At 48.1% G+C, this 17,487-nt stretch overlaps 1 protein-coding gene across 1 annotated transcript; it reads left to right on the top strand.

Moving 5' to 3' along the window:
- Positions 1-3,712: 3,712 nt before the first annotated feature.
- Positions 3,713-4,279, top strand: LOC127338628 (lysM domain-containing protein ARB_03438-like). The gene is made up of 2 exons (XM_051364670.2): positions 3,713-3,880; positions 3,973-4,279. The coding sequence occupies exons 1-2, from the start codon at positions 3,775-3,777 to the stop codon at positions 4,164-4,166; spliced, it is 300 nt and encodes a 99-aa protein (XP_051220630.1). The 5' UTR covers positions 3,713-3,774; the 3' UTR covers positions 4,167-4,279.
- The last annotated feature ends 13,208 nt before the right edge of the window (positions 4,280-17,487 follow it).

Genomic DNA, 17,487 nt, shown 5'->3' on the forward strand with positions numbered 1-17,487 from the left:
GAACATTGCACATTTTCTATGGTATGGGTATTTTATCAATTATATTAAACTTTGGGTCAAGATGTTACAAGTGGTATCAGAGCCAACATAACATCCCGTGAGCCTTGACGAGGAAAAGGAAGAGTATAACTAAGGACAAGTGAAAATGTTATAAAAGCGATAAGCAAATAACGAAGAACGATAAAGGAAAACGCAGCGGAGACACAAGATTTAACGTGGAAAACCCTTCCAACACAATACAACAAACTCCACCTTGAGACAAATTCCATCTTGTAGCATGAACTTCAACAATCTCCTGAACAACAAATAAAAACACTTGCTGCCGCCAACAACAGCCACTTGGGCTAAATAGTTATACCAACCAAGCTCGAGCAAAGGTCAAACTTGGAAACAGGAACTGGCTTTGTCATCATATCAGCAGGATTATCATGAGTACTTATCTTGCATACCTTCAGTTTACCTTGAACAACAATGCCACGCACATAATGGTACTTGATATCAATGTGCTTTGTCCTCTCATGGAACTTGATCTTTAGTAAGGTATATTGCACTTTGACTGTCGGAAAACAAGTTAATGCAAGAATCATCTCCACAAAGCTGAGCACAAACCTTTCAACCAAACAGACTCTTTGCAAGCTTCATTAATTGCTATATATTCTGCTTCGGTCGTAGATTGAGCAACAACAGATTGTAACGTTGCCTTCCAACTCACAGCACATCCACCAACAGTGAACACATAACCTGTGAGGGATCTTCTCTTATCCAAATCGGCAGCAAAATCTGAATCCACATAGCCTACGAGTCCCTCACCGGTCTTGCCAAACTTCAAGCAAGCTTTGGATGTGCCACGAAGGTACCTGAAAATCCACTGAACAGCTTTCCAAAGTTCTTTTCCAGGATTAGCCATGTATCGACTGACCAAACTCATAGCATATGATAAATCAGGACGATAACAAACCATGGCATACATCAAGAAACCAACAGCACTAGAATATGGAAATCGAGACATGTACTCAATATCTTCATCAGTACTAGGACATTGCAATGCTGATAATTTGAAGTGAGGAGCAATAGGTGTACTAACAGACTTTGCATCACGCATATTAAAACGATGAAGAACTTTCTGAATGTAATTTTGCTGACTAACAAATAACACACTAGATTTTCTATCTTTTGTAATTTCTATACCTAGTACTTTCTTACCAGCACCAAGATCCTTCATCTCAAATTCACTACTTAATTGTGCTTTCAAAGTAGTGATCTCTTTCTTGCTCTTGGCAGCAATCAACATATCATCAACATATAACAGCAAGTATATAGGTGATCCATTAACAAACTTGATAAAAACACAACTACGCTTCGGCCCAAGCCTCCGGCGACGGGTCTCGCTCCGCTCGTCAGAAGTTAGCCTTCCTTTAGTATATGAATTTAGATCACAATACAACACTGTGTATATTTTTTTCTCTTTTAGAAGAAACAGTAGCCTGGGGAGAAGACGTGCTAAAAGTAAAATTCTTACTCAGTCAACTGACCGGTATAAAACCAAACAGACGGAAAGGGAAAGGTCGCGCTGCGTAGAATTACTCTAAACTAGCTTCATAGGAACCATAAGCCCTTCCTCTGTTTTCACCTGGTCATGGACCAATTCTCAGAAACGACTGGCCGGCTTACAAGTTACAAATGGTTTCAGCGACAGGTCCATTCTATCCACGCTCTCGACGCAGTTTCCAAGGTCCTGGATCTGTTCTTGCATGCGTCTTATCGACTTTGTACCCGTTAGAGCATCTCTAACAGAGCCCGAAAAAGTGCAAACCGAAAAAGTGGTTTTCAGTCTTCCGAAAACGATAGTTCATGCGAATTTGGCAGTGGCGCAGATTAGAAACCGTAAAACTGGAACTGAAAAGCAGAATTTGAAAGGGCGCGGGTAAATTCGGCGATGATCATAGTTCGACATCAAATTGATGCTCCGATTGAGCATCAAAATATACATTATTCGTAAAATTAAACCTATAGTACTGGTACACCGGCGAGCGCTACTTAAGCTAAGCAAAATGCGGCCTATAAAGTGGCATACGCGCGCGGCGGTGCCGGTGGTGGCGCAGCGTGTCGGCGGCAGATGGTGCCGACGCTGTCGAGGATGAGCTTCACACGTCGTCGGCGTCAAGCTCGACTATTTCGAGCTTGACGCGGCGGACGCGGGCCTCCCGGCGGGCCGCCTCGTATTCACGGACGAGGCGGACGGCTTCCGCCTCCTCCCGGCGGAAACGCTGGCGAACCTCCGCCGTGCTGATGGCCTTGGTATGCGCGAGGACGGCGTCCTCCTCGTCACTGCCGTGGACATAGTCCCCGGCGGAGAAGGTGGGCGACCGCGCGGGGACGAGGTCGTCGTCGTCGCTGCTGTCCGCGACGGGGAGCCGCGGTGCGCGGCTTGACTGGCCGGACGAGGAGCCCTCGCCGGCGTTGCCGTACCTGGCGAGCTTCCCTGGGGGCGTGAGCCCCCAGTTCGTCCACCGGCAGGCGCTGCGCTTGCGCGCGCCCTCCGACCGGTTTCATTTGCGCCGCTCCGCGTCGGTGCGGAAGACGGGCGGACGCGGCGGGACGCCATCGCCCACCGTCGGCCGGTGGATTGCTGCCTGGGGCTCGCTGGATTGCTCGCCGGAGATGGTGCTTGGCGGCGGCGGAGGGGAGTAGGGTTTGCGACCCGAACTCCCCTCCACGAACCTTTTAATAGGGGCCATTCGGAGATTTGTTCGGGCCCCTGAACTTATTTTACGGGCCGGCCCATCTTTTCGGTCACTGATCTGCGACACATTCGGCCCGAACCCGTAAATCCGCCGGAAAAGTTCGGTTCTGACGGGGTTTACGGTTCTGTTAGGATGTGTTCGGTTCTGGAATTAGGAGGAATGGAACGGGATGGTTCCACACCTGAAACCCATTCTTGTGTTCGGTTTGACAAAAGGATGGAATGAAGTGATTCCTCGGAACCGAATATTTCGTGTAGATGCAGAACGCACCCGTCGGGCCAAATCGGCCGAACGAGGTGGAACGGCTCGTGCTAATCCTCTCTCACGCTAACCACACACTCTCTCTCTCTCTCCCGCGCTGAAGCCGATGATGAGACGGGGCCGGCCGGAGCCAAAGCGCGGCCGCCGGCGGACGGAGCAGCGGGGGCTGGCGGACGGAGCAGCGGGGGCGGGGGCTGGCGGACGGAGCAGCGGGGCGGGGGCTGGCCGCGCTGGCTGGCGGGCCGGCGGGGGCTGGCGGATGGAGCGGTGGGGGCAGGCCTGGCGGCGCGGCGGGGCTGGCGGCCGGCGGCCCGGACGGGGCGCGGAGGTCGCCGGCGCGGGGCGCAGCGCGGAGGTCGCCGGGAGCGGGCGGGCGCGGAGGTCGCCGGGCGCGGGGCGCGGCGTGGAGGTCGCCGGGCGCGGGGGCGCGGCGAGGAGGTCGCCGGACGCGGGCCCGGCGCGGAGGTCGTGGATGTTTAGACTAATTAGATTCTAATTAATTAAAGGTTTCTAATTAATTGGATGTTTAGACTAATTAAATTCTGTTCCATTCCACAGCTTCTGAAATCAACCGAACACCCAAATGGAATGGAATGGTTCCGTTCCACTCCATCCAACAACCGAACACACCCTTAGAGATGCTCTTATAGGCTATAAAAAGGCGAGAGCCAGGCGGTAATTCTCGTTGCCACCAACCAAAAGCAGAGCCAAGCTTCAGTGCAGCTGCCTGCTTCTTATTCTTCCTTCGCGTCGATCGGCAGCATCTGCAATGGCCAACCACGCAGCCGCCGCTCTCCTGATCGCGTCCCTCCTCGTGGCGGTCGTCCTCGCCGACGCCAGGGTCGCCGTGCAGGTGCAGCGCGACATTGTAGGAGGTACGTAGTTCCACGCCGACGATCTCCACCCTAATTGGAATGTTAGCACTCTGACCCTAATTGGAACGTGCGTGACTGTGATCGAGTTGCAGGTTATGCTGCGGTGAAGGCGGTGCCAGCGCTGAAGTGCAACGAGGTGCATCAGGTGCAGACGGACGACACCTGCTCCTCCATCGCGGCGAGCGCCGGGCTGACCGACGCTCAGTTCCTCGGCTTCAACCCCAACATCAACTGCCTCAAGGTCTTCCTTGGCCAGTGGGTCTGCCTCGACGCTTCCTCTGCTTAAGCTAGCAGCCGTGTGCGTATGCACGCGCCCATGCGATGTTGCTGCCATGAATAAGGAGGTGTTCTCCGCCAAAACTTACCGTCCTTGGCTTTGCCCTTGTTGTGCCATTACGTATTGAGTTGATCTACCTGTAGTACTACTCCTTATATGTTGTCCAACCTCTTGGCTCTTGTTGCTGAACTGTTCTCGCGGCTGAGATTAATACAAAGTTCATGCCGGCTTGCCTACATAGATTTCAAGAGGTTTTTGTGGCTATTTCTCACGACTGAGAATTATGTTCATTCTCAGTTAGATGACGTCGTCAAATTTCAGTTGCAACTCATGTTACAACTTATAATAAAGATGAATCACGATGCAAATCAAATGGTGTAGAACTTGACTGAGCACGAAGTTAGTTCTAGCAAATCCCTTTTTCCTTTCGTGACTGCTAAAATGTTGATGTATGATCTTTATTAAGTTTCACTCTATGAATTTTCAGGAGACTGGCGATTCTCTCTCGTGCATGTAAGAGCCGTCGATCTTCATTTCAAAAAAAAAAAGAGCCGTCGATCTTTATTAAGTTTCACTCCATGAATCTTTACTAGGTGTGCGGATGAAAAGCCGCGTCCAGTAGCAGAGCGCCCTTCCATCCGGCCAACCATATAATCTAGTCTTACCCTCCCAAACCGACCCCGATCCCACAGTAAGCTATTTAGTAGCGCTAGAAACTGTTGCGGTCAAAACCCACCGGCGAGCAGCGACGGGCAACACAGTAGAGCCGGGAACAACTTAGGGCTGTGGCTGGCCCTGGTCCCTCCGAGCGACGGCCCGCAAAGCCTCTAGTACACACGTCCGATGCTGATGCAAGGGCGTGCCACCTGACCTATACCTGGTCAGGAAGGTGATGGAGATGCCTCGCTTAGTTTCCTGCATGGCATACACGTAAACATTAAATACGAGCCTCGATCGGCTCTCAGGTTATCCTGTGGATCGGCTCAAGGAGCCGATCCACCCATGATTCGTACGAGGTGCACGAATATATGGTGGTCCTGCTTGATCAAGATAAAGCTAATACGATCTACGACGATTTAGGGTTTTCACCGCATAATCGGATCATCCTACTCACGATTGGGCCTCGCGGCCACGCACGGTGATCGTAAGCCGATCCTAGACAAGGCCTAAAAACCAACACGAGGTTGATCCCCGGAACATCCTGTCTAGGACTAGCAAACGACACCCTACGTGCCGCTGGATCCTCCAACCCTTTGTAAGGCCTAACTATTGCAGATATTAAACTAATCCTTGAAGAACAAGGAGCAACCGTAACGGATCGGATCTACTAAATAAAGATCAAGCGGGGTGCCACCCCCACACCTAAGATAGGTGTGAGGGCGGCTAGATATGCAAGGGTTACACTACGATAGCATATGATACGAAGAACAATGCTAACCCTAACATATCTAAGATAACTACGTTGCTCGCCATCAAAAAGGCTTCAGTACGAGCAACGCATGAACAACATAAAGCTTGTGCTGCCTAGATCGCAAGATGCGATCTAGGCAGCATGATGCTTACCGGTAGAAACCCTCGAGACGAAGGAGTTGGCGATGCGCCGAGATTGATTTGTGGTTGAACGTTGGTTGTTGTTTATTCCATAAACCCTAGATACATATTTATAGTCCAGGGGACTTTCTAACGTGGGAATAATCCCCACCGTGCACGAGACAAACTCTAACTAATCGACACGTATCCTACTATATTAAAGATACACGGGCCAACTAGCCCAAACTTTGTATAACAGGCCGATTCACGTATTTCTTCTATATATATAATCTTTAAGTCCATCTTGATCGCGGCCCACCTCTGACTCGGTCAAATTCTGGTGATAACACATGCCCCCCTGGTTTTGGAATTGATAATTCCAAAATCACTCTGCTTTTTCTTCGTCGGGTCATGTCGTGGCAGAACCGTCACAGTATCCTTCATCATGATGCCTTGCCTTCTCAACTTCTCCGCGTGACCTGGCAGTTTTTTTTTTAGGCACCACTTCCTTGGAAACTGCTGTAGCATTGAATTTCCACTATATCCCCTTTTATTTAACCGCTCCGAACAGTTTGCATTAGCACCCCAAAAGCCCTCCTGCGCCACCATGTCTTCTTCTTCCTCTGCTTCATCGGATCTTTCCACCCAGTCCTCTTCCTCTCGCGAGCCGACGCCGGAGCCGAACCCGGCAGAGGTCCATGCAGCCAATACCCGCCGCGCCATCGAGGCCGGGGAGGAGTCTAGCCATGACTTCTCCATCTGGTCGGAGGACGACAAGTCCCTGACCGACGGGGAAAGCGACCTCCGCTTCCTCGCGGATGGGGAAACGGAGGAGGAGAGCGATGACGATCGCTTCTCCTGCGACGACTTCACCTCTCCCGAGGAGGAGGAGGAGGGGAAGGAGGAGGAGGAGGACGATACCCCCCCGACGAGCCGCCGGCCAAGCGCTTCTGCCCCTGGCCGGGGAACCTCAGCGACTTCGACAGCGACGACGACGACGCTGACGAGGAGGACGAGGACAACGAAGGCCCGGTCGGCGGCCGCTGGAGCAGCGACGAAGAGCCTGCCGGGAGTAGCGCCGACAGCGGCGACGACGGCGACGACGAGGGCAGCGACGGCCCGTAGATAGGACCTTTAGCCAGGATCAGTAGTAGTAGATGGGGCAATGTATCCCCTAGTACTTCCTTTTGAGGGCAATCAGCTCTTTATGTAAGAAATCTTGCTTATCAATGAAGAACTTATCCCAATTTGATTTTGCCGATTCCTTTGAGCTTACTCTAGCCGATTTCCCTTCATACTGATTTTGCCGATCTGTCCCCTTAGCCAATGCGTAATGAGCCGATAGCAACACATCGGTCCTTTATAATTCATCCTTCACTTCTTCGACTGACGACCTTGAGATCTGGTGGACAACGTAGAGTTTTCAAGAGAGCCTTTGAATTCCTCCAACCAGGCCTAATGGTCTCCTTTAAGCACTCATCATTTTGTGAAGGATCGGCCGATGGTACCTCAATCGGCTCCTAAACAGTGCAACTAACAGGCCTGCTGCCCCCCGAGCCTTACTCAAGGCGAGAATGTTGGTGAGGATGCACCAAAGCCGATCACCTTTCTTCCCTCGAAAGCCGATATATTTCCTCCGACAGCATTGCTGGACTAGCACAAAAGGTTGAAAATCCTCGACAAGAAGGTTCAGGCACCAGAATCGGCTCAAGGCATCTGAGGAAGCTCTCATTGTTTTACTCCCTCGAGGAAGCAGAAGGCCCCACAGCTGAACTGGACTTGGTGAAGATCCGCGCTTCGAACACATAACCAGTAGATCCTGCGTAGTTTTACTAGAGTCGATGGTTGTGCATCGGCTTCGACATAAGTTTTTTTTTACTAGCCGATTTTTTCTATCTATCGGCCCCCAACATTTCGCTGCACACATGTTCATCTGCACATGCTCCTCTGACTAGGTGCCCCCCGAGCCGAATCTGTAAGGGAACTGCAGATATCGGCTCTGTAGTCTAGCCAAGGCACCGTATTTGCACGTCGACTTTGGTAGGACCAACTCGTCAGCCGACGTAAACCGCTGCCCATTAGAGCGACGTTGCATATGAGCAGAACATGTGGTGAGGATAATCTTGGCCGATTGCTGGAATCGGCCTCCACATTGATTGAAGCACTTTAATGAAGGTTCTGTAATGTTCCTTCATAGATCTTTGGGAGCCGATCCCAAAGATCGGCCTCGCCATACTTGCTCATTGGTCTGCTCTTGCTACACGGTCAGGCCAGCGGATAAAACCAGCCTAACCCTGCCCTTCGTCACGTCGATGCGCTCGCATTCGTCCAAATTGATACCTGAGAGGGGCTCTTGGCCTGCCGCTTCCCACGCGTTCATGCCAACCGTTGAAATTTCGGCTGAGTCATCAGCCTGGACGACCTCTACCTCATCTCCATCCCACTGTATTATGCATTGGTGCATCGTGGAGGGAATGCAACAGTTGGCGTGGATCCAATCCCTTCCTAGCAGAATAGCATAGGTGCTCTTGCTGTCAACGATGAAGAACGTCGTAGGGATGGTTTTCCTTCCTACGGTCAGATCCACGTTCAGAACACCTTGTGCGTCAGACGCTTGGCCGTTGAAATCGCTCAATGTCACGTTGGTCTTGATTAGATCCGAGCTAGAGCGTCCCAACCGACTGATTCGTCTCCAACGTATCTATAATTTCCGATGTTCCATGCTTGTTTTATGACAATACCAACATGTTTTGTTCACACTTTATATCATTTTCATGCATTTTCCGGAACTAACCTATTAACAAGATGCCACAGTGCCAGTTCCTGTTTTCTGCTGTTTTTGGTTCCAGAAAGGCTGTTCGGGCAATATTCTCGGAATTGGACGAAATCAACGCCAAACCTCCTATTTTTCCCGGAAGCGTCCAGAACACCGAAGAAGAGTCGGAGAGGGGCCAGGGGCCACCACACCACATGGCGGCGCGGGCCAGGCCTAGGCCGCGCCGGCCTAGGGTGTGGCGCCCCCAGGTGCCCCTCTGCGCCGCCTCTTCGCCTATAAAAGCCCTTTCGACCTAAAAACGCAGTACCAATTGACGAAACTCCAGAAAGACTCCAGGGGCGCCGCCACCGTCGCGGAACTCCAATTCGGGGGACAGAACTCTCTGTTCCGGCACCCTGCCGGACGGGGAATTGCCCCCGGAGCCATCTCCACCGCCGTCTTCACCGCCATCTTCACCGCCATCGCTGCTTCCATGATGAGGAGGGAGTAATCCACCTCCGAGGCTGAGGGCTCCGCTGTAGCTATGTGGTTCATCTCTCTCCCATGTACCTCAATACAATAATCTCATGAGCTGCTTTACATGATTGAGATTCATATGAGTTTGTATCACAATTTATCTATGTGCTACTCTAGCAAAGTTATTAAAGTAGTTCTATTCCTCCTGCACGTGTGTAAAGGTGACAGTGTGTGCACCGTGTTAGTACTTGGTTTATGCTATGATCATGATCTCTTGTAGATTGCGAAGTTAACTATTGCTATGATAATATTGATGTGATCTATTCCTCCTACATATGCATGAAGGTGACAGTGTGTATGCTATGTTAGTACTTGGTTTAGTCTGTTGATCTATCTTACACTATAAGGTTACTTAAATATGAGCATTATTGTGGAGCTTGTTAACTCCGGCATTGAGGGTTCGTGTAATCCTACGCAATGTGTTCATCATCCAACAAAAGTGTAGAGTATGCATTTATCTATTCTGTTATGTGATCAATGTTGAGAGTGTCCACTAGTGAAAGTGTAATCCCTAGGCCTTGTTCCTAAATACTGCTGCGTTACTACTGCTTATTTACTGTTTTACTGCGTTACTACTGCTGCAATACTACCACCATCAACTACACACCAGCAAGCTATTTTCTGGCACCGTTGCTACTGCTCATATATATTCATACCACCTGTATTTCACTATCTCTTCGCCGAACTAGTGCACCTATTAGGTGTGTTGGGGACACAAGAGACTTCTTGCTTTGTGGTTGCAGGGTTGCATGAGAGGGATATCTTTGACCTCTTCCTCCCTGAGTTCGATAAACCTTGGGTGATCCACTTAAGGGAAAACTTGCTGCTGTTCTACAAACCTCTGCTCTTGGAGGCCCAACACTGTCTACAGGAAAGGAGGGGGAACGTAGACATCAAGCCACTTTTCTGGCGCCGTTGCCGGGGAGGAAAGGTAAAAGGTACTCACACTCCGGACCTCGGCTACTAAGCTATTTTCCGGCGTTGTAAGTACTCGAAGCTATTTCCTTTAGATCCTGCAATTGCATCTTTTTGTTTCTTGTTTACACTAGTAAAGCATAATGGACAACATCTGTGAGCTTTTTATTCTATTTCCTGAGTCAAGACATGAATGGTTTAATGCGAAAATTAAAAAACCCATGGAACATATTAGTATGAACACTTTGAACACCATTGTTGCTAATGATATGGAAAATTCTAAGCTTGGGGAAGCTGGTTTTCATGATCTTTTTAGTCCCCCAAGCATTGAGGAGAAAATTTTCTTTGATGATACTTTGCCTCCTATTTATGATGATTATAATGATAGTGGTCTTTTGGTGCCACCTACTATGGAGAGTAAATTTTGTTGTGATTATACTATGCCTCCTACACTTGATGAGAATAATAATGATAGCTACTTTGTTGAATTTGCTCCCACTATTACTAATAAAATTGATTATGCCTATGTGGAGAGTAATAATTTTATGCATGAGACTCATGATAAGAATGCTTTATGTGATAGTTATATTGTTGAGTTTGCTCATGATGCTACTGAAAGTTATTATGAGAGAGGAAAATATGGTTGTAGAAATTTTCATGTTACTAAAACACCTCTCTATGTGCTGAAATTTTTGAAGCTACACTTGTTTTATCTTCCTATGCTTGTTACTTTGCTCTTCATGAACTTGTTTATTTACAAGATTCCTATGCATAGGAAGCATGTTAGACTTAAATGTGTTTTGACTTTGCCTCTTGATGCTCTCTTTTGCTTCCAATACTATTTCTTGCGAGTGCATCATTAAAACTGCTGAGCCCATCTTAATGGCTATAAAGAAAAGAACTTCTTGGGAGATAACCTATGTGTTATTTTGCTACAGTACTTTGTTTTATATTTGTGTCTTGGAAGTTGTTTACTACTGTAGCAACCTCTCCTTATCTTAGTTTTGTGTTTTGTTGTGCCAAGTAAAGCCGTTGATAGAAAAGTAAGTACTAGATTTGGATTACTGCGCAGTTCCAGATTTCTTTGCTGTCACGAATCTGGGTCCACCTCCCTGTAGGTAGCTCAGAAAATTAAGCCAATTTACGTGCATGATCCTCAGATATGTACGCAACTTTCATTCAATTTGAGCATTTTCATTTGAGCAAGTCTGGTGCCATTTTAAAATTCGTCAATACGAACTGTTCTGTTTTGACAGATTCTGCCTTTTATTTCGCATTGCCTCTTTTGCTATGTTGGATGAATTTCTTTGATCCACTAATGTCCAGTAGCATTATGCAATGTCCAGAAGTATTAAGAATGATTGTGTCACGTCTGAATATGTTAATTTTTATTGTGCACTAACCCTCTAATGAGTTGTTTCGAGTTTGGTGTGGAGGAAGTTTTCAAGGGTCAAGAAAGGAGGATGATATACTATGATCAAGAAGAGTGAAAGCTCTAAGCTTGGGGATGCCCCGGTGGTTCATCCCTGCATATTTCAAGAAGACTCAAGCGTCTAAGCTTGGGGATGCCCAAGGCATCCCCTTCTTCATCGACAAATTATCAGGTTCCTTCTCTTGAAACTATATTTTTATTCGGTCACATCTTATGTGCTTTACTTGGAGCGTCTGTATGCTTTTGTTTTTGTTTGTGTTTGAATAAATGCTTGTGTGGGAGAGAGACACGCTCCGCTGGTTCGTATGAACACATGTGTTCTCAGCTCATAATATTCATGGCGAAGGTTGAAACTGCTTCGTTAAATTATTATATGGTTGTAATTGGAAAATGCTACATGTAGAAATTGGTGTGATGTCTTGAATAATGTGATACTTGGCAATTGTTGTGCTCTTGTTTAAGCTCTTGCATCATATACCTTGCACCCATTAGTGAGGAAATACATAGAGCTTGTTAAAATTTGGGTTTGCATGAGTGGTTTCTCTAGAGTCTAGATATTTTCTAGTAAGATGTTTGAACAACAAGGAAGACGATGTATAGTTTTATAATGCTTGTAATATGTCTTTTATGTGAGTTTTGCTGTACTAGTTCGTGCTTGTGTTTGCTTCAAACAACCTTGCTAGCCTAAACCTTGTATCGAGAGGGAATACTTCTCATGCATCCAAATCCTTGAGCCAAACAACACTATGCCATTTGTGTCCACCATACCTACCTACTACATGGTATTTTCCGCCATTCCAAAGTAAATTGCTTGAGTGCTACCTTTAAAATTCCATCATTCACCTTTGCAATATATAGCTCATGGGACAAATAGCTTAAAAACTATTGTGGTATTGAATATGTAATTATGCACTTTATCTCTTATTAAGTTGCTTGTTGTGCGATAACCATGTTCACTGGGGACGCCATCAACTATTCATTGTTGAATTTCATGTGAGTTGCTATGCATGTCCGTCTTGTCTGAAGTAAGAGAGATCTACCACCCTATGGTTAAGCATGCATATTGTTAGAGAAGAATATTGGGCCGCTAACTAAAGCCATGATCCATGGTGGAAGTCTCAGTTTTGGACATATATCCTCAATCTCATATGAGAAAATTATTAATTGTTGTTACATGCTTATGCATAAAAGAGGAGTCCATTATCTGTTGTCTATGTTGTCCCGGTATGGATGTCTAAGTTGAGAATAATCAATAGCGAGAAATCCAATGCGAGCTTTCTCCTTAGACCTTTGTACAGCGGCATAGAGGTACCCCTTTGTGACACTTGGTTAAAACATGTGCATTGTGATGATCCGGTAGTCCAAGCTAATTAGGACAAGGTGCGGGCACTATTAGTATACTATGCATGAGGCTTGCAACTTGTAAGATATAATTTACATGATACATATGCTTTATTACTACCGTTGACAAAATTGTTTCATGGTTTCAAAATAAAAGCTCTAGCACAAATATAGCAATCGATGCTTTCCTCTTTGAAGGACCATTCTTTTACTTTTATTGTTGAGTCAGTTCACCTATCTTTCTCCACCTCAAGAAGCAAACATTTGTGTGAACTGTGCATTGATTCTTATATACTTGCTTATTGCATTTGTTATATTGCTTTGCATTGACAACTATCCATGAGATATACATGTTACAAGTTGAAAGCAACCGCTGAAACTTAATCTTCCATTGTGTTGCTTCAATGTCTCTACTATGAATTTATTGCTTTATGAGTAACTCTTATGCAAGACTTATTGATGCTTGTCTCGAAAGTACTATTCATGAAAAGTCTTTGCTATATGATTCACTTGTTTACTCATTGCATTTACATTGTTTCGAATCGCTGCATTCATCTCATATGCTTTACAATGGTATGATTAAGATTATGTTGGTAGCATGTCACCTCAGAAATTATCTTTTATCGTTTACCTACTCGAGGACGAGTAGGAACTAAGCTTGGGGATGCTGATACGTCTCCAACGTATCTATAATTTCCGATGTTCCATGCTTGTTTTATGATAATACCAACATGTTTTGTTCACACTTTATATCATTTTCATGCATTTTCCGGAACTAACCTATTAACAAGATGCCACAGTGCCAGTTCCTGTTTTCTGCTGTTTTTGGTTCCAGAAAGGCTGTTCGGGCAATATTCTCGGAATTGGACGAAATCAACGCCAAACCTCCTATTTTTCCCGAAGCGTCCGTAACACCGAAGAAGAGTCGGAGAGGGGCCAGGGGGCCACCACACCACATGGCGGCGCGGGCCAGGCCTAGGCCGCGCCGGCCTAGGGTGTGGCGCCCCAGTGTGCCCCCTGCGCCGCCTCTTCACCTATAAAAGCCCTTTCGACCTAAAAACGCAGTACCAATTGACGAAACTCCGTAAAGACTCCAGGGGCGCCGCCACCGTCGCGGAACTCCAATTCGGGGGACAGAACTCTGTTCGGCACCTGCCGGGACGGGGAATTGCCCCCGGAGCCATCTCCACCGCCGTCTTCACCGCCATCTTCACCGCCATCGCTGCTTCCATGATGAGGAGGGAGTAATCCACCTCCGAGGCCGAGGGCTCCGCTGTAGCTATGTGGTTCATCTCTCTCCCATGTACCTCAATACAATAATCTCATGAGCTGCTTTACATGATTGAGATTCATATGAGTTTGTATCACAATTTATCTATGTGCTACTCTAGCAAAGTTATTAAAGTAGTTCTATTCCTCCTGCACGTGTGTAAAGGTGACAGTGTGTGCACCGTGTTAGTACTTGGTTTATGCTATGATCATGATCTCTTGTAGATTGCGAAGTTAACTATTGCTATGATAATATTGATGTGATCTATTCCTCCTACATATGCATGAAGGTGACAGTGTGCATGCTATGTTAGTACTTGGTTTAGTCTGTTGATCTATCTTACACTATAAGGTTACTTAAATATGAGCATTATTGTGGAGCTTGTTAACTCCGGCATTGAGGGTTCGTGTAATCCTACGCAATGTGTTCATCATCCAACAAAAGTGTAGAGTATGCATTTATCTATTCTGTTATGTGATCAATGTTGAGAGTGTCCACTAGTGAAAGTGTAATCCCTAGGCCTTGTTCCTAAATACTGCTGCGTTACTACGCTTGTTTAATGTTTCTTTATCACAGCGTTATCGCTGCAATACTACCACCATCAACTACACACCAGCAAGCTATTTTCTGGCACCGTTGCTACTGCTCATATATATTCATACCACCTGTATTTCACTATCTCTTCGCCGAACTAGTGCACCTATTAGGTGTGTTGGGGACACAAGAGACTTCTTGCTTTGTGGTTGCAGGGTTGCATGAGAGGGATATCTTTGACCTCTTCCTCCCTGAGTTCGATAAACCTTGGGTGATCCACTTAAGGGAAAACTTGCTGTTGTTCTACAAACCTCTGCTCTTGGAGGCCCAACACTGTCTACAGGAAAGGAGGGGGAACGTAGACATCACCGACGTAGCATAGAGTATGGCATAATGTTGACTGCCACTCCGGTGTCCACCAGCATCTTATTGACAGGCCTCCCATTGATATAACCTCGTAAATACAGGGCCTTCAGATGTCTGTAGCTTCTTTCTCGTGGCTTCTCAAAGATAACCGGCCGTGGGCCGCAGTCAAGTTGTGCCACAGGTGTCTCGTCTAATCCTGGAGCGCTGAACTCCGAAGGAAGGATGAACACCATGTTTGTGCCAGCCGATGTTTCATCATCGGCTTTCCTTTGCTTGGGGCGCCACACCATTTTCCGTGGTCGACCCTCTTCATCCAAGGTTCGCTGGACCTTTGCGGCCAGATCAGGCCGCGCTTTCCTTAGCGTGTGCAGGTATAGCCTTTCGGCTTCCTCCAAGCCACGCAGTCGCTGAACCCTGCGCTTTTGGGAACGGCTGAGTCCATCAGGGCACCACCTTGGACGGTGGTACCTGTCTTCTTCTTCTTCTCCCTCGTCTTCTGAATCCTCGAGATCTTCCAAACGAGGGGACTCAGCGCGTTTGCTTTGCGTTGGGAGAGGCCCTAGACGTTTGAACACGGACACGTTGGCTGCCTCCTTCTTCTTCTGGTTGCATTCTGGGCAATTGCCGATTGTGGGCAATCGGCTTATTCCTGAATCCCAGCAGTGTCTGAAGAAGGGGCAGTCCCAATGCCTATCTTCGTCGCCTTGCTCCCTTGTCTTTTCCTTGGCACGGCGCTCGCACTCCTCCTCATCGTGATCATGCCGACGATGTCTTCTGGCTTCTCTAGCCAGACGATCTCTTTCATCATCATCGCTGGATCGCCGGCGTTGGTCATACTGACTCACATACTTGTTGAGGAGGTGATCAGAGAGTGGTTGCTGATATCTTATGTTCTTCACTTCTCCCTCTGTGACGTAGCGCTTGCCATCATGACGGAGCCGATCGCGTGGAGCGGCCTCCTCTGTGTCCTTGCTACGAGAGCAGCTGCCCTCGTCTCCATCCTTGCCAGAGTGGTGTCCAGGTCCTACCATGTTGATACTGAACGAGGATCCTGGCTGGCAACCTTCAGGGTAAGTGCATTCCACCATGTTAACGGCGGGGAAGGGGTGGGTGTCGACCTTCATGGCGTACTGGTTAAAAATCAGACGTCCTTGTTCTATCGCCATTTGGATCTGCTGACGCCACACCCTGCAGTCGTTGGTGGCATGGGAGACCGAGTTATGCCATTTACAGTATGGCTTTCCGTTCAGCTCCTGTACCGTGGGGATTTTGAGGCCTTCGGGTATCTTCAACTGCTTCTCCTTGAGTAGGAGGTCGAAGATTTGCTCAGTTTTGGTCACGTCAAAATCAAACCCCCTGGGCGGACCTGGTGGCTTAACCCATTTGCAGGACACGGGGGTTGCCCCCCGAGTCCATTCAGCCACTGCTACCTCTTGATCTCCCGCAGAAACTTCGTCTTCATCTGCCTCAACCAGGACTACTGCACGCTTGAATTTATCCTGGTACAAGTCCGGGTGGCGCTGTTCATATGCTGACAGTTTCTGAACCATGTGCGCCAGTGAAGGGTAGTCTGCTTGAGAGGCCACGTCCTTGATTTGTGATGCAATGCCCACCACTGCCAACTCGACTGCTTCTTTTTCAGTCACCCGAACCGAATAACATCGGTTCCTAAGATTCCTGAAGCGCTGGATGTATTCTGCCACAGTTTCTCCACGCTTCTGACGTATTTGTGCTAGATCGGCAAGGCCAGACTCGGAAGCGTCTGAGTGATACTGCATGTGGAACTGTTCTTCCAACTGCTTCCAGGTCCGAATTGAGTCTGGTGGCAACGAAGTGTACCACCCGAAAGCCGATCCTGTGAGGGACTGTGCGAAGAACCTCACACGTAGTGGATCCGACGCTGATGCCGTTCCTAGTTGTGCCAAATATCGGCTCACATGCTCGATGGAGCTGGAACCATCTGATCCACTGAATTTGGAGAAATCAGGGAGCCGATATTTGGGTGGTAGCGGGACCAATTCGTATTCGTTGGGGTACGGCTTGGAATAGCCGATTGTCCTTCTTTTCGGCACCATGCCGAACTGGTCTCTCAGGACCGTGCTGATTTGATTCGCGGTGCTGGCTGTAGGAGTCGAACTCTGAAGATTCGCCGGGGTGGCGTACTTAGCCAGCCATGCTTGCTTTTCCAGCTCTGAGCCAACTGCAGGAGCTGTGCTCTGGAGGTTCGTCGGGGTGGCATATTTAGCTAGCCACGTCTGCTTCTCAAGATCTGTTGCCGACGTTCCTCCTGCTTTCCCAGAAGTCCCTGATGTTGCGGCCTGGTTTGTGAGCGCCCAGTTACCGCAGTCTGGCACGTATGTGCACATGTACCCGTGAGGGATCTCCTTAGGCGCCTCCTGCAAGAACTGGCAGTCACTAGGGTCACCACCGATCTTATAGACGACGAATGCCGGTGAGTTCGGCACTTCTGGTGCTACCAACGCAAATGGCAGCGGTGGACGGGACTGGAGTGGCATCTCTCCCTGGTATGTCCCGAGAGCTGGTCCTGACGGAGAGTATTGGCGACTCATGATTTCCTGGATCACTCGCAGAGCAACACGCTCCAAAGTGTTCACCAGGTTCTCAGAGTGGCGGTGCAGCGAGTGGGCCA

This window comes from Lolium perenne, chromosome 3 (assembly GCF_019359855.2).
Source record: "Lolium perenne isolate Kyuss_39 chromosome 3, Kyuss_2.0, whole genome shotgun sequence".
In the NCBI taxonomy this organism is placed as follows: domain Eukaryota; kingdom Viridiplantae; phylum Streptophyta; class Magnoliopsida; order Poales; family Poaceae; genus Lolium; species Lolium perenne.